Consider the following 23,958-nt stretch of genomic DNA (forward strand, 5'->3'; position numbering starts at 1 on the left):
ATCGTTATAATTTGGTCACAGCGCATGTCTCTTTTCTGAGTACAGAAAAAGACTCATTGCTTTTTCATAGCGTTTTGACCTGCTTCTCGCGGCAGTCACACAGTTCCTGTCCTGGGGCCGTGCTGCTGGTGGCCTGTGGTTTACATGTTCCGGCCTTCACTTACATTTTCAGATTCTGCTGACCCTTCTTTCCTTGATGTACTTAACTCACTGAATCGGTTTTAGGGATGGTGGATAAGCCTGTGGGTGGGGGTGGACTAACTTAGAGGTGTCTCAGTCCACGGCAGCTAATTGGCAGGCTGAAACCCAGAAGGACCTGCCTGTCCCGAGGTGCCAGGTGATGGCATCTCTCGTGAAGGCAGCTTGGGAACGAGAGGGCCATGGTCACAGCCTGCTGCGTGGGGCTAGGGGTCTTCTCCTGCGGTTTGCACAGCCAACCAGGCCTCTCCACCAGGGGCGTGCCTCTTGGTTCAGCCCAGAGTGTGCGAGTCTGAGGGTCATTTTTAATTATGTGATTTAATGAAATCTTATCTAAGCAGGAAGTCAATCTAGTACTTTTTAAAATTCCATAGTCTCGAGGTAGGGGCTGACTTCTGCCTTAAAATGCAATTTTTTGTTTTTTCCCCTCACAGATGTCATGAATTTTATTTCCAAGTTAGATTTCCTCTCTGCTCGTAAATGTTTATTGCAGAGATTCCCAAACAGTCTCAGTTCACAGCACCCTCATTATCAAAGTGGTTTTTTTCATGGCATCCCCAGGCCAAAAGAAACACCGAGCGGTTCCGTTTATTAGGTACTTAAGGCCAAATAACTTAGTAAGTGTGTATAACCTGACAACTTAAGAGTCATTTGAAACCTATGTACGTAAATTTAAAGGAAAAAAATTTTATTGTTAATAACCACAGTTCTTACTAATGGGGTGTGTGTGCCTATTGGACGCTGCACAGCTTCTCACATTTGAAATCAGATTGCTCACCAGCATTCTCATTTCCTGTTCCACACTGATTTTCACCCAGTACTTGGCTTTTATCACAGCAACCCCACTTCAGAGAGATATGACATCATGGAAAGGAATGTAGCAGTCTGAGGTCAAAACTACGGTTTCCGACAGATGTCAAGTATTGTGTTTTCCTTGAAAATTGAAAATGTCCCATGACACCCCTCGGGGTTTTCTGGGGCTCCTGGGCATGCCATTTGAGTACAGTGGGTTTATTGCATGATTTAAGTTTTTTTTATTTGAAGGTTATAGGTGGATTTATCTTTTTAATTTTTTGAAGTCTTTATTCTACCCCAGTCTGAAACAGCATGTTCTCCCCAAGTCTGAGCAATCCAAGGTGGTTTCTCGTAAGTGAATTGATAGTTATGTCGGAATGTTTCAGACTCAAGTTTACTTTTACGCTACGTGGCCCAGTTCTTTAAAGGAGAGGTAACTGAATAAAAGTCTTGAGCCAACTTCCTCACAGAAAAAACAAGTTTAAACAAGTGCCCTAAAAGCAGTCTCCTTTAAAGCTGAGGGCTTACCTTTATTTTGTTCTGTCTCACCAAATCTGGGTCTTGGCTTGACCTTTGTTTAGCTTCTCCATATACGAACTCAACTCCCAACATCAATAGCGTGAGAAATGCTGATTCAAGAGGCTCCCTCATAAGCACAGATTCCGGGAACAGCCTTCCAGAAAGGAATAGTGAGAAGAGCAATTCTCTGGAGAAGGTAAGTTCCTTTCCGGTAATTTAAGTGTTTTCTTATAACTGATGGATTCAGCCCAAAGTAGGCATGCTTCATGTTCACATGTTCATCAGGTTGGACCTTTTTTTTCCCTTTCTTTCTTAAACAACTCAGTTAAACCCGGGGTAGTCGGTCAGAGTGTGGTCTAAGGGTGGGGCCCATCCCCTGCACCCCTCTATTCCTGTTCCAGCATTTCATCAGTGTTCACAGTGAGCACTTTGGTTCTGGCAGTTTAGATAGATAGGGAAGTCAGAATGCCACTCGCTAAGAATCCCCACAGTCTGTGTGCCAGAGAACAGTGTTTATAACACAGTTACCCATGCAAATGGGCGCTGGATCCAAAGCTGGCTCCAGAAAAGATTAATTATGGATGACTCAGGGATAAATCCTTATTGGGAATCACTCCATTCACCCTGTGCCCCCAACACAACACATCTGCTCATATTGAACTATTTTTCTTGAAATAACAAAAACTATTCTGAATTTTGTGCGCATGGATAAAACTTAGATTTAGACCTGGAACCATGATAGATGAGTCTCACCTTGGCCACTGTTTTCCTAAGTTATTTCAAGTTATAGGCAAGCACGTGTATCAGTCAACAGGTGACCCACTTAGGGATGCATTCCCAATTCTCAGACACGTGGAGGCCATCCTTACTTGGAATCAGGTGCGTAACCTTACCATGGGGTTGCGGGTCTGGCCTCTCCCTGATGGTGCTCAGCCACGGTCCTGGAGCCATGCGGACGTCTCCGTGCAGGGGTCATGACCTGTCGAACTTTTCCCTTGACCCTGACACGCCTTCCTGCATAGAGGGAGAGGCTGCTCAGAAGGCACTCGGCTTGTGTCGTCCACGGTGCTGGAGAGGAGGAGGAGGAGAGTGACCAGCTGGCCAAGAGACACCGGGCCACCGTGGACTTCTCGCTCCTGACGCTGCCACCTCTGCCGGAGGAGGCCCCGCTGGGAGGAGGCCTGAGCTGTCCCAGGGGCACTGAGGAAGTGGGTGGGCAGCAGGGTGCCCCCACGCTGCAGCTTTGCCACTGATGGCACCGGGTTCCTCCCTATGATGGAACTACTCACGTATGTTGTTATTCGAGCCTGAAAATAAATTGAAAAATGATTTATTGAATTGAAATTGAACTGAATTGAAAAATAATTATATATTTTTTCAATTGCCCACCAGTGCCTTGAATGAAATATTGAAATGAAAGACAAAATATTTTTTTCACTGATCTTTCTGCTTTGGTATTTGGAAAAAAAAAAATTCCTGATTCCAACTGGAATTATAACTTTGAAGATTTTCTAATTTCCTGTGTTCTTTTTTAATGAGATGAGGTTCTTGTTCTTTTTTTTTTTTTTTTTTTTTTTTTAATGTGAATAGTTTGGAAGTGAACCTGCTGCCTGGTGGCAAAACTGCCCTCGCCCTGTGCCCTGAGCTGTGTGAAGTGTGCAGTGGTGCGCTGAGCTGATGGTGGCGTGATAGCAGCAGCTCAGGGCCTCTGGCCCTGCTGGGCTGAGATGACCCTGTTTGCCCCTATCAGGCCGCTGCCCGTGGTCCTCCCTTAAGGCTGCTCTAGAATGTAACAGAATGACCGTGACTCAGCTCCAGGCTTCAGTGGCTGATCCGCGGCAGCACCTTGGACTCAGTTTGCTGTTTCAGCCACTGACGTGGCTTGGTTTGGCAGTGTCTTCTGAAGCATCGTTTCTGTGTTCTGTCTTAGCACATAAACTTTTCTGCATGAAGTTTTACTTGGCATTTCAGAACTAAGCCAGTAACCACGACTGTGGTTATTCAGTTTGAAAGGTCCGTGCCTTCTGCCTTGTCCTGGGAGAGTATGCAAAGGAGACAAGACAGCACTCCCATGGATTAGCACATGTGTGTGTGTTTGGTGACGATGTGCCTGTGGTCTGTTGACAAATCATGGATACCTGCCAACTTACATGATTTGACTAAATTCTGAAAATCTTTCTCTTCCAAGGGAGAAAAGTGAACCTAACTTTGTTTTACTTGTAACAAAGGAGAAAAGTCACCTGTGTTTTCTCCTCCTTTAGCACCAACAAAGTGGCACTTTGGGAAATTCTGTCGTTCGCTGTGACAAACTGGACCAGTCTGAGATTAAGAGCCTGCTGATGTGTTTCCTTTACATATTAAAAAGCATGTCTGACGGTAGGTAAAAAAATGAAGAAATCTGCTTTACTTTCCTTGTTTCAGTATTCGGTTTATCCTTTAAAAATTGTAGTTGGTTGAGAGGGTTTAAGGATTTAAGTGGATTTTTTTTTCTCTCTTGTTTGAAATACATGTTAATTTAATAAATGTACTAGAAATGAAAGTCTTAATTTGGACATTTATTTTCATTAATTACTATATTCTATAAAAAGAAGTTCTAAAGTGTGAAGTTCTAAAGTGCGAATTTTAAAATTTTGTACTGAACTCAGACATACGTCTTCGCCAGAGGAGACAGAAGCAGATAAATGAAAGGAGCTTTTTTTTATTATTATTATTAAGTTTCATTTGTCCAAACAAGCGGATGGACCACTTGCCTAATTTTATTAGTCAGTCTCCTGAATTAGAGACTGTAGTGTCGACGACCTGAGCACGTGTGTGCAGCATTCCTGGCTTTAACTACAAGTGAGGTGCGTTTAGTTTTCTAATGGAAGTAGTGGTATCCTGGTAGGTTGAGTTTCTGATTAAGGGCTTGACGACCCCATTTTTAAACAGAAATGACCACGACCGTTAATGCTTTATCCGCACCTTGTGAAGCTTGTGAACATCCATGGCAGGACAGTTGCAACTCTGATTTAGTGTGCTATAAGCAATGGTACAATGTCACAGTTCTTGTCTTGGCCAAAAAATCTTCTTATTTTCCCTGTAACAAATCAGAAAGTGTTCTGTGAACTCTGTTAGGGTCATGGAGAGAAGATGAACTCTTCTGAAAGGAAAATGCCATTTTTGGAGACCGGAAGCCCGCCTGTCTGGCGGCAGGGGCTGTGGCCATTGAGCCTCCAGGGAACGGCACTTCTGCCTGCAGATAGTGCTTCTTTCCTATCGAGCTCCCATTTCAGCAGCACCAAGAGCTGACCCCTGGCTCAGAGGTTAGGAGTAGCGTGCCAGTCCTTGAAATGCTTTGTGACTGGGGTATTTTATTCTTCTGTCAGTATGTTACTTTAAAATAGCTATTTAAAAAAAAAAAACCAAATAGACAAGGTTTGGTTTTGTTTTGTTTTGTTTTGGCGAATGATGACCAAATATAAAAGCACCGGGCACTTATTCTAATATTTCAGTTAGAATGTTGAACTTCTTCCCATTCAGTCAGAACTTCTGAATTTTCATCATGGTAGCAAGTTTTAGCCAGCATTATAATCCTGCTTTTCCTTTGTTAAAGATTTTCTTTAAAATACTTTACATTTCAAATATTAAATATGATGCATAACTAGAACATCACTGTTTTTAAAAAAACAAATATACAAGAAGTATACCCTTTTAAGTCAGCCTTTTGTTAAGGCCAGGCAAATATTTTTAAAATGCAACAACCTCTTCAAAATAGTTATAGAATATTCTCTTTTATCAATTACTGTGAAGTATAATTTTTTCCCCTTTATAATTAGAATTTCTTTATGTGTGTGTCTCATTTAAGAAATCTGTACCTACTCTCAGGGTCTGAAGATATTCTTTTGTATTTTCTTTAAAAGCTGTATTATTTCAATTTTCACACTTAAATCCTAATGTCTACCAAACATTGATTTTTGTGTATGGTATGAGAGGCAGGAGAAAAATTGCCTTTAGAATAATTTACCAGACAGACAATCAGAATCAGCTCTGTAACTAGCTCTGTGCTGTTCTTTGCTTTCAGTTCATTCGTGTCCGACTCTTTGCAACCCCATGAATCGCAGCACGCCAGGCCACCCTGTCCATCACCAACTCCCGGAGTTTACCCAAACTCACGTCCATTGAGTTGGTGATGCCATCCAGCCATCTCATCCTCTGTCGTCCCCTTCTCCTCCCACCCCCAATCCCTGCCAGCATCAGGGTCTTTTCCAATGAGTCAGCTCTTCGCATGAGGTGGCCAAAGTATTGGAGTTTCAGCTTCAGCATCAGTCCCTCCAGTGAACATCCAGGACTGGTCTCCTTGCTTTATCCCACATTTAATGAGCACCTTGGACACGCAGGGCCCCTCACTCGCCCTCTGCTCCTTTTTGTGCTTCCTCCCTCCTTAAGGGATAGGCTACCCACTCCAATATTCTTGGGCTTCCCTGGTGGCTCAGCTGGTAAAGAATCTGCCTGCAATGACTGAGACATGGCTTCAATCTCTGGGTTGAAAAGATCCCCTGGAGAAGGGAAAGGCTACCCACTCCAGTATTCTGGCCTGGAAAATTCCATGGACTGTGTAGTCCATGGGGTTGCAGGGTCTGACATGACTGAGCGGCTTTCACATTCACTTGCCCTCCTTAATAGAACTTAGCTCTGCCTCCCCGCACCCCCAACACATCCAACAGCCAGAGTAAGGAAAGGCCGCCATGGTATGCCCAGCTGGCCAACCAGTTCTGTTTCTTATGTGCATGGGGAAGGGGTCTCAGAGGTCTGCAGGTTGACCCAGAGAGGCTCTCAGCATCCCAGGAACTCCCTAGGTTCCCACCACACCCAGATGACCAGCCTCCAGTAACCAGAGTCTTGTCTATCTGGATTCTGAACTCAAACCCCGCCCCCAGGAAATGGAAGCTCTGCGACCCACCCTCTGGTCTCTAAGGCCAAACGTGGCTTTCAAAATCAGGTGCACTTGGTTTAAATCTCCATTCCACCAGCATTCTCTCCACTGGTCATTGGGAGAATTGCTTAGCGTCTCTGAGCCTTTATTCACTTCAGTCACTCAGTCGTGTCCAACTCTTTGCGACCCCATGGACTGCAGCACACCAGGCCTCCCTGTCCATCACCAGCTCACGGAGTTTACTCAAACTCATGTCCATTGACATCACCAACCATCTCATCCCTTCTCCTCCTGCCTTCAATCTTTCCCAGCATCAGGGTCTTTTCCAGTGAGTCAGTTCTTCACATCAGGTGGCCAAAGTATTGGAGTTTTAGCTTTAGCATCAATCTTTCCAATGAACACACAGGACTGATCTTCTTTAGGATGGACTGGTTGGATCTCCTTGCAGTCCAAGGGACTTCAAGAGTCTTCTCCAATACCACAGTTCAAAAGCATCAATTCTTCAGCGTTCAGCTTTCTTTATAGTCTAACTCTCACATCCATACATGACTACAGGAGAACCATAGCCTTGACTATACAGACCTTTGTCAGCAAAGTAATGTCTCTGCTTTTTAATATGCTGTCTAGGTTGGTCATAACTTTCTTCCAAGAAGTAAGTGTCTTTTAATTTCATGACTGCAGTCACCATCTGCAGTGATATTGGAGCCCACAAAAATAAAGTCTGTCACTGTTTCTCCATCTATCTGCCATGAAGTGATGGGACCAGGTGCCATGATCTTAGTTTTCTGAATGTTGAGTTTTAACTCAACTTTTTCATTCTTCTCTTTCACTTTCATCAAGAGGCTCTTTACTTCTTCAGTTAGTCCATTTGTAAATGGGAACTCTGCCTTGAACACGGTGAAGATTCAATGACGGGACACATGTGAAGTCTTGAGACCCAGTGGAGTGCTTGGCACATAACAGCTACTTGCTATGCATCCCCCCACTTCTCCCGCCTGTCGTCACTGCTCTTGACCATGTAGAATAGAAGTCTACGGCCATGTATCTTTGTGGGCCTTCAGCCTCTCTGCACCCACCCACTCCCTCATCTCAGGCCCCAAAGACTCAATGGCTTTTTCCCTAAGAGAAATCTTATAACACATGTCTCAGCTTCTATATAAAATGTAACCATGTAAAAATGGTTAACTCCCAAATGATAACACTGTGTGTGCAGTGCTGCATGGGTAAGGGTCAGACACAGATAATGATTGCTTCCGGTAAGTGAATTCGTAGGATTTGCCTTAACTGAAAATGTGCCCAGTTGCTTGTGATAAAGAGTAGGTTGACCCAGAGGTTCAACCAGTAGGCGAGGTTCTTAAGCACAGGTACATTGTGCCATCGGGCTGGGAAACAGGAGCTCTCATACACTGATTATTCAGAAAGTGGTTTGACAGTATCTGTTGAATTTTAAATGTACAAACCATTAACACGCTTACTTCACTTCTAAGAATTTGTCCTGTAGATGTGGTTGGACAAGTGTGCAAAGACCCATGTTCACTGAAGCATGATTTATAACAGCAAAAAATTGAGGGGAAGAACAAGTAAACATCTGTCAGTCGGGGACCTGGTAACTTTGTTACAGTGCGTCCATGGAGAAGAATATTATGCAGCTTGGAAAAGATTGGGGTAGATCGAAGCTCTGTTGTTGAATTAAAACTCAGTGAAACAGTGCACATAGCATGCGTGTTTCCATTTCAGTGTGTGTGTTGGGAAGGGGTTACTTATGTACATATAAGAATTTTCAGGAGATTCTCTACTGGGGAGGGATTCTGTAGTTGGTAAAGAGTGAACCTCCCTTTAGATTGTATACCCACAATCTATTCTTTGAATTTTCTAACCCATTTAAGAGCACATCATGTATAAATTAAAATATGTACCATGTCGGGTTAGATGATGCATGATGAAATTAAAGTTCAAGTGTTCAAATGTAGCTTCTCTACCCTGACTAAGCTGTTGTACGTGTCATCTGGTATAGAGTGGTCACCATAGTTCATTCTTTGATCAGTTATGAAAGGGGGCTGGGAGGGTTTGGAGGCCTACACTCAGGTCTCTTCCCATATTACATATGTAGAAAATAAGCATCCTGATTCTGACCAAATACATGTTTACTTTCCAGATGCTTTGTTTACGTATTGGAACAAGGCCTCAACAGCTGAACTTATGGATTTTTTTACAATATCAGAGTGAGTAGTTTTGTCTTTGCTCATTGACTCTTGATTTTTCCTGGCTAATTAAGGGGTGTGAAAAATACTCTGTTGTTGAACCAGGAATGCAATGTATGGTCACATCCACTCTTATCCTTAGTTAAGCTCTTTCTCCTGGAGCTGACCCCAACACCCAGTCTCAGGAACCCTGGCCCAGAGGACAGTGACAGCCCTGAATTATTACGTATGTGATGATTATAGATGAGAGTTACTACTTGTGTGGATAAGCCGCTTTAATAAAATAACACAACATTTGTTAGCTGAATTGGGTGGATGCTGCATTTCTGAGTTGACTCTAACTTAAGCAGATGCCGTAACCAAGACAGAAAAATTGCTATAATTTAAAAATATACAGTAAGTAAAAGTGAAATCTTAAATACAGTCTATATTATTTGATCTCTTTAAGTTTCTATTTTTTCCTTTAAGCTTTTTATTTTTAGAAACACAGATCCACAATCCCTTATCCAAAACCAGTGGGGCCAGATGGTTTTTCAAATCCAGAATTTGGGGGATTTTTGAAAAATTTTCATAGAGAGTATATTCCGTAACACCCAGTAGGGTGTCAGGGAGCAACCCACAGTCAAGCACATTATTGTTTTTGCATTAAGAACTTATTTCTTCAATACTGTGATTGTTCACAGTAATCGGTTAAATCACGGGCTTCCCTTGTGGTTCAGCTGGTAAAGAATCCGCCTGCAATGCAGGAGACCTGGGTTCTATCCCTGGGTTGGGAAGATCTCCTGGACAAGGGAAAGGCTACCCATTCCAGTATTCCAGCCTGGAGAATTCCATGGACTGTATAGTCCATGGGGCCACAGAGTCAGACACGACTGAGTGACTTTCACAAGTAGCTTTATGTCTGCTAGTTGGGGTCATGATTTGCTGCCCCACGTGTTTGCATGAATTTGGGTTGAAGTCCATGACGGTCAGAGCTTTGTGCATTTTGGAGTTAATGGCCTTGATTCATGAATTCACGGCCATTTCCTCTTTAGTATAGATAATATTAGAGATATTATATCTTGTTGATACTTAACAAAGATAATAGTTGTCACATTTGAGATAAGCTTCACCACCAGAAGAACTTCCTAGACATTATTTTAACTGCCTCTAATTAAATATATGATTTTTTTAAAGCAATGTTATGGATATAGTAAAATAAACAACAACAACAACAAACATACTTGATGTCTGTAAGGGACCAGTCCATTTACTTGAATCAAAAAAGAAAGTTCCAGGGGCTTTCCTGGTGGTCCCGTGGTTAAGACTATACTCCCAATGCAGGGGGCACTAGTTTGATCCCTGGTTGGGGAACTAAGACCCCATATACCACGTGGTGCAGTCAAAATAAATAAATAAAATGAAGAGATGTTGTCTTGCTAAAAGGAGTAAATATAATGTTAAAAAAAGAAAAAAAGAAAGCTTCTTAGGTTGAATGAGGATGAATAAGCAACTCGGAGCAGTGCATGGGGTTTTCACTGTGACTTGCAAGACGAACGTAGAATAAGTGTCCAAGCTCTAAGTCAGAGTCAATCCTGTCCCTCCTGGGCCTTTCTTCTGTGTCGCTCAAACCATCCTCCACGGTTCTGATAGCAGCACAACATAGGGCCTGCCTTGAGTTTGATCACTTTCTGTGGGTTTAAAGGCACCTTGCAGAGAATTTCTGAAAACCAGAAGTAAGGGGCCAGTAATATAGGTAAGAGCTTATTGAATGAACGTGTTACTGTAAATGCATTTAAATAAAGTAACGTGTCAGAAGTGATTTTATCCCCAGTAATTTTGTCGCCTCCCCTAATAATCTTTCATCCTATCCACAGAGTCTGCTTGCACCAGTTCCAATACATGGGGAAGCGCTATATCGCCAGGTACTGTGGGGGGGTTTAGTGTGACGTGTTGTGTCATTCTGTGTATTACTTGGACCCGAAAGTGTGGGAGTTGTCGTCTGTGGTGATTGGCAGTTAGAATTCTCACAAACAGCCGTGAAGACAGTTGGCGGGTCCTTGGATCGCTGCCATGAAACCTGGCGGCCTCGCTCGCCGGCGTTCCTGCGCTCCTTCTGGCTCGCTGTCTCAGGCGAAGCTCTTGGAAAGCTTTTCCTCCACGGCCTGGTGCCGCAGCTCCTTCCAAACCCTCCCTACGCTCTGTTCTGTCTCCTCCTTCTCTTCTCGCCGTTCCTCTGGCTGTGTCTTCTCACTCCCTCTGTTTCCTTCCTCAATGATCTCTCTGACCATCTCACTCTCAAAAGGTCCTTTTTTCTTTTTTTCTTACCATTCTGCCTCCCAGCTCCCAAGACACTAACTTCTCAATCCAGCCCCTTTGCTTCTTAATGAAAGAAGGTTTTGAGCCCATCTCCGAGCCGTTCGGACTGCCACCAGTACCATCTCTCCAACTGAGCCTTTTCTCCGCCCTTCCCGAGTAAGCCGTCTGTGCCCTGCCATCGCCTGACCAGAGCGCTCTGTTGAGCGTTGTGGAGCCTCACTGCCCTATGCCCTGCCCCTTGGCTCCGCACTGAGTCGGGGGGAGCTGGACACTCCTTGCTGGCAGGCGGCTGAGCAGCCCCTGCTCTGGCAGTATCAGTATCTCCTCAGAGGGCGTCTCTTCCCTCCTCCTGCCCTGTCGCCACCCAGCGTGTCTGTGTCTGTTCACTTCCGTGTTGTGTATCCTGTGATGATGTATTTGTGGAGTCTTGGTCCAAGTGTCTTATTTCTCTCTTGTTACTGTTTTAAAATTTTAATGATAAATAAACATATTTATGTTTTAAGAAAAACTTTAAAAGTTTAGTTGTCATTGAGGTTTTTCGCTTATCTGTAATTCTGTTTTACAGCAATGAAATAGGAAAGAGATTTTTAATAGACTTTCTGAATGTCAAGATTTTGCTTTTATGGTAACATTGTTCTTTTCTTGAGATATCTGAGAAATTTTCAGAATTGTGTTAAAAGTAAAAGTATGTTTTCTTGTAAAAAACAGATTGAGAGAGACTATATTATGCTTTCCTCCCATTAATACTATTTTTAATTGAAATATGGTGGCGCTTAACGTCCGCTAATCTCAACTCTTTATTTTTTTTTATCATAACAGTAATTTTTGCATTTGAGTTTTTTGAGTCCTAAATGCAAGTATATACAGTGTGTCCTTATGCAATAACCTCTTTATATGGTAACTTCATTCCTTTTGACTTTGTCCCGTGAAGATGGTTAAACAGTATATTTGTAGCAGAAAGACACTGTGCTGGGGGAGCTTCTCATCCTCTTTTAGTAACTGTCACCCACGTCACAAGATGGCATTTGGAATGTGTTGTGCAAATAGAATAAAATGCCTCAGAGCTAAACGTGGTGAACGTGAGAAGCCAAAGATTTCGGCCCCAACAAACTGTTGCGGAATTGGGTTTTGTGAAACAATTAACTGATTTTTTTTCAATGGCTATAAATTTAACCTTTTTTTAAGAAAAAATCTTCTGACTTCCTAAGCACCCTGTATATATTTGCATGTAAAAGAATGCTTCCTGGGACTGTCTTAGAAGTAAATGAGCAGAGAGGCGGGGGAGGAGGCCGGTGTTGCTTCATTTGGTGCAGAGCTGCGTGCTGGTCTATAGGAAACCGTGCGTGGTCTCTGCTGCATGCGGACAGGATCCCGAGTCGTCCGTGTTTGGCCTCCGTGGGGCTCCCGTCCTGGGAACACCGCACCTTCTCATTGTGTCCCTTTGAAATCACCCAGCAGCATGCTGCCCCATGAGACTCCATGCATGCCCTGCTGCACTCCACACAGTAACACAGTGAGGGAGCCGGTTGGCCGCGGGACGGGGGACAGGCGTCGCTCCGGCGCTGGGCTCAGGTCTCGTCTGCTCTGGTGATGGTACACAGTAGGAAGTCAGCCATTTGACCGCTAACCCAGATCACTTTTCTGTTTTCTTCACTTGGCTGCTGACAAGTCTAACAAAGGGTGTGGCTCTTCTCCTCCTTGCCTGGGTAAGAATCAAAGGTGTTACACCGCCTCACAGAATCCATCCCACTGCATGTTTGACCTCTGTTTTCTTCCAATGCCTTTGTTTTGACTAAAAAAATAAAATTGTTTCCGCTCTTCAGTAACATGTATGATCTGAAAAAGCACGTGCTGTTTTGGCCGTTGTCCAGATGCTGGTCTTCGGCACCACACTGGACTGATGCTCACCTGTTTAAAAAGGAGCATCTCTGAAGGGCTTTCCGACACTGGAAAGGCCTCTGCTTTGGCCTGATTCTCGCTCCTTCGTCTTCAGGTGCTTTGCTCTGAACTCTGTGAGCGCTGCCCCCGCCGCCTGTGTGTCTCTGGCTCCCGGGCCCCAGACGGGCTCCGCTGTGCTTGGTCTGTGCGTGGCCCGTCTCCTCCGTGCTGTGTCCCCGGCCTCACTAACGCCCCTCCCCGTCTCGCCGCAGTGTAACAAGTCTAACTTTGGCTCCTATCCCATTTCACTCATGTTGCAGGAACCAGGAGGGGCTGGGACCCATAGTTCATGATCGAAAGTCTCAGACATTGCCTGTTTCCCGTAACAGAACAGGGATGATGCATGCGAGATTGCAGCCGCTGGGCAGCCTGGATAACTCTCTCACTTTTAACCACAGTAAGTCCCATGACACACCATCGTAACAGCCAGCCATCCCACGTGACAGCCCTGAGGGGACCGCCCCCCCCACCGGCCACCGCGCCGCACACCGCGTCACCAACTCGCCTTCTCTTCCAGCTCAGAGCAGTGGGACCAGGAGCTCGCCGCGCAGTCCCCTTCCTCAGAGGAGAATGACACAATGTGGGACGCGGTCAACTGCGGCAGCAGACCCGAACGCTCAGCCCCTCTGCCCCACGGGCTCCGCTTGGTGCTTTTAAGACAAAATCCAGCCTAATTGATGATGATAGTGGGACATCCTCTGATATTTTTAGTTCAGTATTTTGATCCATTGCCAGGAGCCACCTTATCATCATTTACTGCCCCCCCACCCCTCCGTGACTCCTGAGAAACCTCTGGGGCAGGTTCCTTTCACCCTTCTGAGGCCATGCGTGTAGTTGACCCAGCGTCCCCATTCTGACATTCCAGCCCTGAACATATGTTAATCTTTAAACTGCTGCGAAGCTGTAAAGCCCGTGAATCAATGTGTGAGGGTGTGGAAAAGCCAATAACAAAGTGACTTTTTCTGTGTTTTCAGTGTGAGAAAGATATCAAGTGTGCTTGGGATTTCTGTAGACAATGGTAAGATTTAATCAGGTCAAAGTCTGCTTATGAGGCTGCTTCACTTGCAAACCGAGACCTCTCGTTCATCTTGCCTTCCTAACTTTGGGGCTTCCTAACTTCACAGTACAGACTTTGCCAAAACATAGGAGCATTATCTTTAATTCACTCTTATCAATTGCCAGAGGGCACCTGTGCTGTTTCCAGAAACCTAAGTGTAAATTTAATCTTCTTAAGGGTTTCTTCAAGCAGGAAACCTATGTCAACCTTGCAGCACTTTAACGCGATCATTTCTGTCTGGTGTGGTCTCAGTCGTCCCATCCTCGCTCCATGCATGAGTTAGCTAGTTATTGTGCCATGTAGACAACTATTTATACTCATTCTAAGCAACATCTTTAATACATAGTCATTAATATCTTCTCATTGTTTCTAATCATAAGAATTCATCCCATGAACTGTGATGTCCATACCTCTTTCTTTGTACAGGCTGAGAGTCAAGACAGTATATTCCTGACACCTTAAATTGAGAATAGTTCAGGTTGAGAAATCAAAATACAGCAGCTTCCACCCCCTCTTCCACCCCCAGCAAAGTTAAATGTAGTGGGTACAGTCTCTCTCTATAAACTTTTAGGCTTAATTTAAACCAATATTATGTCAGTCTGCCACACACTGAGCCGGTAGCCTTCAAATGCTAGTTCTCAGTTCTATACTTAGCTGTACCTTGTACAACACATGTAAGAATTTGATTTATCCACCTCTGTTAGGGCTTTTTCAGCTCTGCAGACATGAGGTTCAAACAAACAGAACAAGGAGTTTCACTATTTTTAGTTTTCATTTCCTATTTAGCACACAAATCAAATTTCCATTCTTCTGAAGGACCTGCTACATTGCCTTTTGCCCAGAAAATTTTTAACACAAGGATTATCTCACTATCAGTTGAAATACATGCTTACACTTTAAAGCATTAAAAAAAAAAAATCACAAGCAGCCCCGCCTGCCAAGGTAATTGTTTAGGAAACATAGAAAACAGACAAAAATAAACGGAATGATCAGCCCATGAATAAATAACCTTAATCCACTACAATGGGCAGCAGTTTCTCCCACTGCAAATGGACTTGGCGGTGGTGGCTTGAATTGGAGGAGAGAGACAGCTGGCTGTGTTCTGCTGCCAAAGACCATATTGTTAGCGTTGTTGATTTCCATCCCGTCTTCCTGCTGCCCACAGAGAACCCCGTCCTACCCGCCCCTCTCCTCTTTTCATCCTGAATGTGTTTCTTCAGCCAGTTTTCAGCAAGACCATCCTCAATCAAAGCTTCTCCTTTGGCCTTTCCAATCAACAGTGAATAGCTGATTATTTTAGCCTTCTAAAGTGTGCCTGCAATTCCCACTCACCCCAGATAGCTTCCAGTGTCTCGTAGTCCATGCATCTTCCCCTGGAACTCAGTCTTCCCTTATGTCTCTATTTCTGATTTTGTATTTGGGGGGCTTTGGCCCCTGCCTCCATTAGCTCTTTGAGCTCCACATCATCAACTCAGCCAAAAGCCAGAGAGAAGGGAGTGTATGCTGTATGTATACATGTGTATGTGTGTGAGCATGTATATGTATATATACATAGATGATTTTTTACATCTGGAACATAGGCATTTTATGGGAAATTTGTAGCCATATATGTGTCTTTAAGAAAATTCCTATTTAACAGTGAATACAGTACCTTCTGTTGGGCCAACCAATATGACAGATACCCAGTATGTGAGAGACTTGGCTGGAATGCCAGAATCTAAAATGTATTTATTTTAGAAAAGGATGAAAATAGAAAGAATCCCTTCAGTTCAGTTCAGTTCAGTCGCTCAGTCGTGTCCGACTCTTTGAGAATCCCGTAAACACGGGCATTTTTTCATTTCCTCTTTTCTCTAGTTCAAGAAGGAAAGGCTTTGTTAGACCTCAGCATGACCAGCAGGGGGCAGCAGAGGACCGCAAAGAACTTAAGCCAATGCAGGCCAGACTGCCCCCTCCCCATCACCAGTTAACAGTAAGACAAGGGAAGAGACCCCATACTTACTGCAGGTATAACCCTAGCAGGCACTTACTCTCGGATTTTTACAGCAATTAATGAAAGTAACAATTTCACGGTGACCAATGGGCTTAGCTATTTTAAAAACACTCAAAGCATAGGAGTTTGTTGCATGGGTCATTGCCCAGGCTTATAAAAAGAAAATGTTTGCAACATTAAGGTATTGACCTGTTTACTGTAACATGTACTCACTGTGTATCGGTAGAAAAGACTTATGCCAGAGGACAAATTGAGAGCGGTAGGTGCCCGGAGGATATTTTATATAAACCAAGTGATGAGGGGAAAACTGAGTGAAGCACATTTGCAAATAAGTGGTACATTCACAAAATAAAATAACACTCTGTATTTAATGTTATATATTATTCCAGGAATATGTTAAATTCACTTGAATGATAATCTGTATTTCCCACTGATTAATGGGAGAAAAGCCAGTCAAGAGATAAAAACCCTTGAAGAAAACCTGTATTTCATATAATTCAGTATAAGAGATGGTTTAAGATCACTGGACTAAGTTGCAGAGAATTGTTGTTTAGTCACTAAGTTGTGCCTGACTCTTTTATGACCCCATGGACTAGTAGCCCGCCAGGCTCCTCTGTCCATGGTGTTCTCCAGGCAAGAATACTGGAGTGGAATGCCATTTCCTCCTCCAGGGATTCTCCCCAACCCTGGGATCGAACCCACGTCTCCTGCATTGGCAGGCAGATTCTTTACCGCTGAGCCACCTGGGAAGCCCTTGCAGAGAATTAGATGTGCCCAGATGTCCTGTGACATTTGGAAAAGGCAAGTGGCTGTGGATCAGCTTCCGCCCTTCCCACCGCATCACCTCTGATGTGCGCTGGGGCCGGGGGCCAGGGATAGTTATAGGTATGGTCAGCATTGCTACACCAGGCTTTTCAGGAAACAGAACTGCATAAAACGGAGTAGAGTTAGTTTAAACACAGCAACTGACATTAGAGGGGAGAAGGTCTCATCCTTAGCCTTTGAGTGGGATTTTAGAATAAATCCCATATCTGAGTGACAACAGACTGGAAACTGTGTGCATGTGAGCAATGGGTCCTAAGGTCTCTAAAGTGACCCCTGACGTGCTGGCCAGAGATGATGGTACATCAGGGAAGTCCTCCCCACCCTGACCTTCCTCAGTGACCACGCTCAGTGCCTGTGCCCCGAGGCACCACTGCCCCCTAGTGGAAGTCAGTAGGGTTAACAGCACTCCTTACTGGCCTCGGTCAGAATCTTCTTCATCAGCTTTAAAAAGTTCCTGACTGATGCTTTGAGAAATGACTGTGTCTCTTAAGACCCCTTCTTGAGTTTGCCAGCTCAGTTTGATTTTCCTGTGTTACCCAGTAACACGGTGACCACCTGTTAGAGACTTCCCTCATACACTGCTCTGTTCCAGGCCTTAAGACAGGCTGTCCCCATGGGGGTGTCTGTTGGTGGTTTGCCCAGTCAATCTGTATCACTCACATAGCATCCTATGCTGCTACTTATTTTCAGGAATAATTCAGGAACACTAGCTCAGGAATCCTACTGATTTTTGAGACGAAACGGTTTAAAGAGAAGCAGAAGGCATCACTGACTCAATGGACATGAGTTTGAGCAAACTCCAGGAGAAGTTTGGTGAAGGACAAGGAAGGCTGGCATGCTGCAGTCCATGGGGTCGCAAAGAGCTGGACATGACTGCGCCACTCAACAACAGCAACAACAAATTATAACCAATTGTGGCTAAAAGAACTGCTTCTTTGATATGAATCGGACACAGGCAGGAAGATTTTATATGAATTTGAGTCTTATTCTGAAAGAGATTAGATAGCCAGTGTAATGGCTTATGGGTGGTGTATTATAGTAGCTTAGAGAAATTTTGTCATTAATTAGCATGGCCCATTGATAATGTATGTTTTTTTAAAAAAAATCACATAGTCACAAATTGTAATTCCTGAATCGTTCTAGACATTCAGCTAGATAAAAGTAAACTCTGTTGGAGTTCTTCGGTGTGTAGACCATCTCACCTGTAATGATCAAACTCAGATACACTTTTCCAACAGTTTGTCTAGAAAGAGAAAAGGATCATTCTGTGCAGAGATTACAGTTCATCACCGAAGCAACTGCCTTGTTACAGGTTAACTCAGATTCTAAAGCTTCATCTGGGGCAAATGGCAGCCCTCAAAATATCCCGTGCATGATAGTTTTTGGTTGGTCTGATAAAGGGTGTTGTATTTGGTGTTTTCGTCCTCTCTCTCGCCCTGGTCTGTGATTACTGCAACAATAATCACCAGTTTGTTTTCCTCTTTTGCTGGCTCTGTATCTCACCAAACAGACCTTGCCAAATGAGGAGATGCCTTGGCTTACAAAGGCGGTTCAATGAATATTAGTCCCCAAAAACGTCCGTCTTTCTTTCTGCTGGATTTCTGGCCCCCGAAAAGCAGAAATAAAAAGAAACAGAGCTGGTAGCATCGTACTAGGGCCAGATGTGTTCCGTAGCTTCAGTAAGGACACGATGACGCTGTTGCAGTGTGAAAATGAGGCAGGATACACAAAACCATTTTCAAAGCAAAACAAAGTTGGATGAAAACACATAATAGTTTTTATTAAGCCATACTTTAAAAAGCAACTTAGAAGCTTGTGTAGCCTTTCAAGACTTGCTGACATTTATTAAAGTCAGAAAAACATCATGCTAGTTACTTTATAATGGAGATTATGATACAGTGACCTGGATAAGGAACTTGGAGTGTAGTTTCTGGGGGTTTTTTTTTCCCATTACTGGCCTCCAGAAAACTCTTTAGGCTTTCTGTACTTCATTTTCCTGAACTGTGTACAAAATGTCCTCCTCTCTGGAGTATTAAGAAAATTACCTACATAGTAAATGTTGATTGGTTTTGCTCCTTGGAGAAAGGCATTACATGACGTTTTATTATATTGCCATCTTTCTTTGTAATCTAGATCAATACCATAACATCTTTGCATCCCTATATATATATTTCTGCTAATGCATTACCATTTCATAATTTAATATCTCAAGTTATATGTCAAACTACATTTATATCAGTACTAAATGGATTTTACAGCCACGTACAGAAGATATCAGTTTGTGTTTAAATTATGATTCTTCAAGTCTCTTCTTTTTCTTAAACATTTCTTTCAGTCATAGTGGCTTTCATGCTTTTTATTAAAGCAAGTAGAATACTATTAGCGGTACAGTCAACTCTTGGTTATCATTCATGATTCTAGCTGATAAAACTAATCGTTATGTTATTGACTTGAGACATCCATAGCATCCACTATGTGCCAGGCACTATTCCATGAGCTTCACAACCATTAACTAATTTAATGGCCACCACAACCCTTTGAGGGCAGGTACTGTTATTATCCCCATTCTACAGATGAGGAAACTGAGGTAGAAAGGGGTCACATAACTTGCCCAAGGTCACACAGCTAGTAAGGGGCCGAGCTGGATTCATTGACCAGCAACCTGACCCTCAGCTCATTTTCCTTCCCTTTCCAATTAAGCTGCTGCCTCTGTCTGTATGGAAGCTTCAGAGACCTCAGCCTCCTGCATTCCCCCACCCCCCTACCCTCATCCTAACAACTCAGACAAGTGGCTCAATTGAGTGAACTCCAGTCCAAGTAGCAGTCCTGGCTCCCCTGTTTACCAGCTGTGTGACTTAAGTTTTAGCCCTTCTGTGCCTCCATTTCCTTACCTGCAGAAAGGGTTTAATAAGTGTACACACTTCATAGGGCTACCGAGGGATTAATGAGATGATCCATGTGAAGTTCACAGAATCGTGGCTGGCACATAGCAAGTGCACAACACATGCTTATTGCTGTTACTCCCCGTCCAGAGTGGGAAAAGAGTCATAATGGAATGGAAACATTATTAGTACCCCCTTTTCCCCACCCACCAAAAAAAGGCCAACAGGGAAATAAGGCCCTGAAGGAAGCCTTCTGGAAATAATCAAAAGTTGACTGTGACTATACTGTCCGCCAGCCTGTGCTCTGCAGCCACCGACAGTGACCTTGTGTTATGACCCATGCAGGCTACGGCCACTCGGACGCTGACGTTCTCCACCAGTCGTTACTTGAAGCCAATATTGCTACTGAGGTGTGCCTGACAGCGCTGGACACCCTCTCTCTCTTCACACTGGCGTTTAAGGTTTGTATTGAACAGCTGTTCATGGTCAGAGCCTTTCTGAAACTCATTTTTTGCTTATTTAGCTGAATCAGCAAGAACTTCTTAATGTTGCAGTTTTACTGCAGCAACTGTTTTTGCCCCTGTAAGGAAGCCATTAATCCTTAAATTCCCTTAGTGAAAGCATTCCACAGTTAATGACCCCAATTCCCTGAAATATAGTACAGCTTAACTCTAAGCTGAGCGCCGAAGAATTGATGCTTATAGAACTGTGGTGTTGGAGAAGACTCTTGAGAGTCCCTTGGACTGCAAGGAGATCCAACCAGTCCATTCTAAAGGAGATCGGTCCTGGGCGTTCTTTGGAAGGAATGATGCTAAAGCTGAAACTCCAGTACTTTGGCCACCTCATGCGAAGAGTTGACTCGTTGGAAAAGACTCTGATGCTGGGAGGGATTGGGGGCAAGAGGAGAAGGGGACGACAGAGGATGAGATGGCTGGATGGCATCACCGACTTGATGGACGTGAGTTTGAGTTAACTCCGGGAGATGGTGATGGACAGGGAGGCCTGGCGTGTTGTGATTCATGGGGTTGCAAAGAGTCGGAGACGACTGAGCGACAGAACTGAACTGAACTGGTCAGAGTGTGCTGCCTGCTTGCAACTGGTGGACACAGGCTTTGTCGAGGTTAACCCTTGGCCAGATGAAAGCATTTACCAGGAACGTGGCTTTGCTCTGCCTTCAAGGATGATAAATACAGGAGCCTAATCAGGCATTTTTGCCTTCACTGTCTTTAAACATATCCAAATGTGGTAGCAATTAAAATTAAATATTTATATGTAGAGGTGTGTGCTCAGTTGTGTCCGACTCTTTGCTGTCCCATGGATTGTAGCCTGCTAGGCTCCTCTGCTCATGGGATTCTCCAGGCAAGAATACTGGAATGGGTTGCCATTTCCTACTCCAGAGGATCTCCCCATCCCAGGGATCAAACCCACTTCTCCTGCATTAGCAGGTGGATTCTTGACCACCGAGCCACCTGGGAAGCCCATACATAGAGGAGCAATACGTAAAAACACATTCACCTTTTCAATTTTTTTTTTTATCCGTTACTAAGTTAAATGATAGAAAACATTTCAGGTATAGAGAATAAAAAGTGGTCTTAGTCTTATCTTTAAGTTGTAGTGAGTCACATTTGCACAGGTAAAGACGGTCTCTTCAGCCACTCTCGTTTTTTGGGACCTACCCCTTCCCATTCTTGCTCAGTAACTGCTTAGGTTTTCAGAGAGACTGAGTTAGTGCTAATATGCTCCGAATATGAAAACAGCATGTTTATTTGCAAGGCAATTTGGGAAACATACCCAAAGGCATTCTGTACTCATCTTGTCTTCTCGTGAAGTACATTCCCTTATCACACAGAGTAAAGATAGTTACGGGCCATCACGTTGCTCTATTGTAATTCACCATTGCTCTTAGCATTCTTGCTACCCGTGTCCCCAGGAAGTGTCATCACTAGGAACCCCGCCGAGAGATGAGGAAATGGTGAGTCCCTAGGGTGAGGATGGGGGCAGCCGTGTCTTATGTGGAGCCTGACCCCAGCGGTTCTCGGTTGTGGGCCCCCAGCTGGCGGCAGCTGCAGGCCCTGCAGCTTTGTTAGAGGTGCAGATTCTTGGGTCCTGCCTGACCGAATCCAACCCTGGGAGTGAGACGTAAACAGTACGGCTGAGGAGCACTGCTGTACTAGAACCACATTTTGAGCCTCTTTCTGTTTTCTTTTGGAGATTTTTAAGTAACGGTTCTTCTGTAAGTAGGCAGTGAAATTTGTAATATATTTGCCCAGTGCATATGCATCCATGCTAGCTGATAAGCTCAGATGCATCTGTAAGGTCAGAAGAGCAGTTGGGACGCTTTCTCCCTCTGTCTCCTGGGCCCCAGCAGGAAGCCTCAGGGCTGCCCAGTAGGTGTGGTCTGGCCCCACAGGCACGTGAGCGCACACGCAGCACAGGTGTGGTCTGGGAGTGTCGTGAGGTCAGTGACGGTCTCCTTACTGCTGCACAGCCTGCAGTCCATCCTCAGCCTCCTTTAAATCGCCTGCTTCATATGAAAGAAGAGCCTTGGTCAAGGTTCCCAGGTCTCCAGTGTCTGACCACTGTTAAATTAACTAACAGGTTCTGACTCGAGAGAAACAACATCTGATGGTCTCTGATTGATGACTGATTGGGACATTTGTTGGGTGACCATCTTTGAAAAAAATCACTTCATGTCTCCAGACCTAAGATAATCTCATTTGTAAGACTGAAAGAGTAGGATCTGCCTCCCAGGCTGTTGTAAGTTACAGCAAGATGACCCCTGGAAGGGCCGAGCACTCTGCTGATACAGACCGGGCTCCAGGACATGTGGGATCAGGCCGTTGTACAGAAACACTGTGGGCTTCAAGCCCCAGCCACACTGTTAGCCAGACGTTAGGCCTTGGGCAGGTCTCCTTGACATCTGTGGGCCCCGATTTCCTTCCCTAGAACATGTCAGTTATGCCTGCTGTGTCGGGAATTGATATGAAGTACCCAGAAACACCTACCCTGTGTTTGGCACGCAGCAAGAGCTCAAATGTTGACTCTAGTTCAGCAGTAAGCACTTTCCGCTGTGCTCATGCCTTCCTGGTCCTCAAAATAAAGGATCTGATTCCTCAGACACACAGGCAAGGTTGAATTTTAGGGCTGAGGTGGCCTCTATCAAGGTCTGTATGCCTCTGTGCAAAAATCTTTGTTTAAAGCTCAACACATATACACACCCATTAAAAAATGGGAAGATACGCAAATCTTAACGGCCTTAAAGGATGTCATGGCAAGCAGTAGATCCGCAGTAGTACCCAGCCTAGGTCCACAAGGCCCACTGGTGTAGCAGGCCCTGGGATCTTCCTACGTATATATTTATTCAGCTGAAGCATCACTCAGAGCCTATCAGAAAAATTAAAGTATTACATTGAGTTAGCTGACATAATTGTTTGCAGATAGTCTTCTTCGACAAATGGATCTCCATCATTACTGAGCCTCTTAAATGACCACATCTCATAAGTTGCCGAAGGCAATCAAGAAATCACATTCTAAATGAGAGGAAATGTTTGAAAAGATTTAAGCCCTGAATCCCAGTTTATTATTATATTAGCTTCCTGCTGTTTACTGCCTTCTGTCTTCAGCGTCAGTCCTCACTACAGCCTAGCCCATAGAGCTTCTTCTCCCTTTTACAGGTGAGGACATTGGGGCTGAGATGGGCTGGGAAATTTGCCCAAGATCACTATACAAGTGACATGTCAAGCCCTTCTTCCCTGCTAAGGCAGTCATGTGCATGGGGCAGAGGGGCGGAGGGGGAAAGGAACTAAGCTGGGTGAGTGTCGAGGTAGTTGAATCACCTCCCAGACAGAAAAAAGGAAATGAGCAAGCACCGACTAGATGCTGGCACTGTGTGGGCACTTTCACATGGGTTATCTAATTCATAAAAAGATGTGTTTTGTAAACCAGGGTAGTTATATGCAGAAAAATACACCACTTCTCTGGCTGTTTTAAAATGTCTGTTAATACAGTCCCAAACCAATGCTAGGAAGATCCCCTGGAAAAGGGCATGACAACCCACTCCCGTATCCTTGTCTGGAGAATTCCACAGACAGAGGAGCCTGGCAGGTTACAGTCCCTGGGGTCACAGAGTCAGACATGACTGAGTGACTTTCATTTGCAAACCAATGATAACCTTTAAATAGTTGATAATACTTTCAATATACTTACAAATTTAATCCAAAAATGTATTTTAAGCAATGCCACATGGTGCCTTTTCTTGATTTGGGGTGCACGGTGGGAACCAGGACGTGCTGAGAAGGATTGCGGTGCATGGCCAGGGTGGGGAACGCGTGGACAGCGGGGTC

At 44.3% G+C, this 23,958-nt stretch overlaps 1 protein-coding gene across 17 annotated transcripts in view; it reads left to right on the forward strand.

The window, feature by feature from the left end:
- The window catches only part of DOCK9 (dedicator of cytokinesis 9), a 284,352-nt gene that overhangs the window by 221,318 nt on the left and 39,076 nt on the right, over positions 1-23,958 (forward strand). For 6 of the 17 annotated variants that reach the window (XM_044927122.2, XM_044927116.2, XM_044927117.2 and 3 more), the window contains exons 34-39: positions 1,575-1,708; positions 3,774-3,888; positions 8,580-8,646; positions 10,482-10,529; positions 13,836-13,879; positions 19,961-20,076. In XM_044927122.2, coding sequence (XP_044783057.2) covers positions 1,575-1,708; positions 3,774-3,888; positions 8,580-8,646; positions 10,482-10,529; positions 13,836-13,879; positions 19,961-20,076 — 524 coding nt within the window. Of the gene's footprint in view, positions 1-1,574; positions 1,709-3,773; positions 3,889-8,579; positions 8,647-10,481; positions 10,530-12,381; positions 12,511-13,121; positions 13,259-13,835; positions 13,880-19,960; positions 20,077-23,958 lie in introns of all 17 variants that reach the window. The other 11 variants (XM_044927115.2, XM_044927111.2, XM_044927112.2 and 8 more) reach the window with 3 other exon arrangements.

Source organism: Bubalus bubalis, chromosome 13, assembly GCF_019923935.1.
Source record: "Bubalus bubalis isolate 160015118507 breed Murrah chromosome 13, NDDB_SH_1, whole genome shotgun sequence".
In the NCBI taxonomy this organism is placed as follows: domain Eukaryota; kingdom Metazoa; phylum Chordata; class Mammalia; order Artiodactyla; family Bovidae; genus Bubalus; species Bubalus bubalis.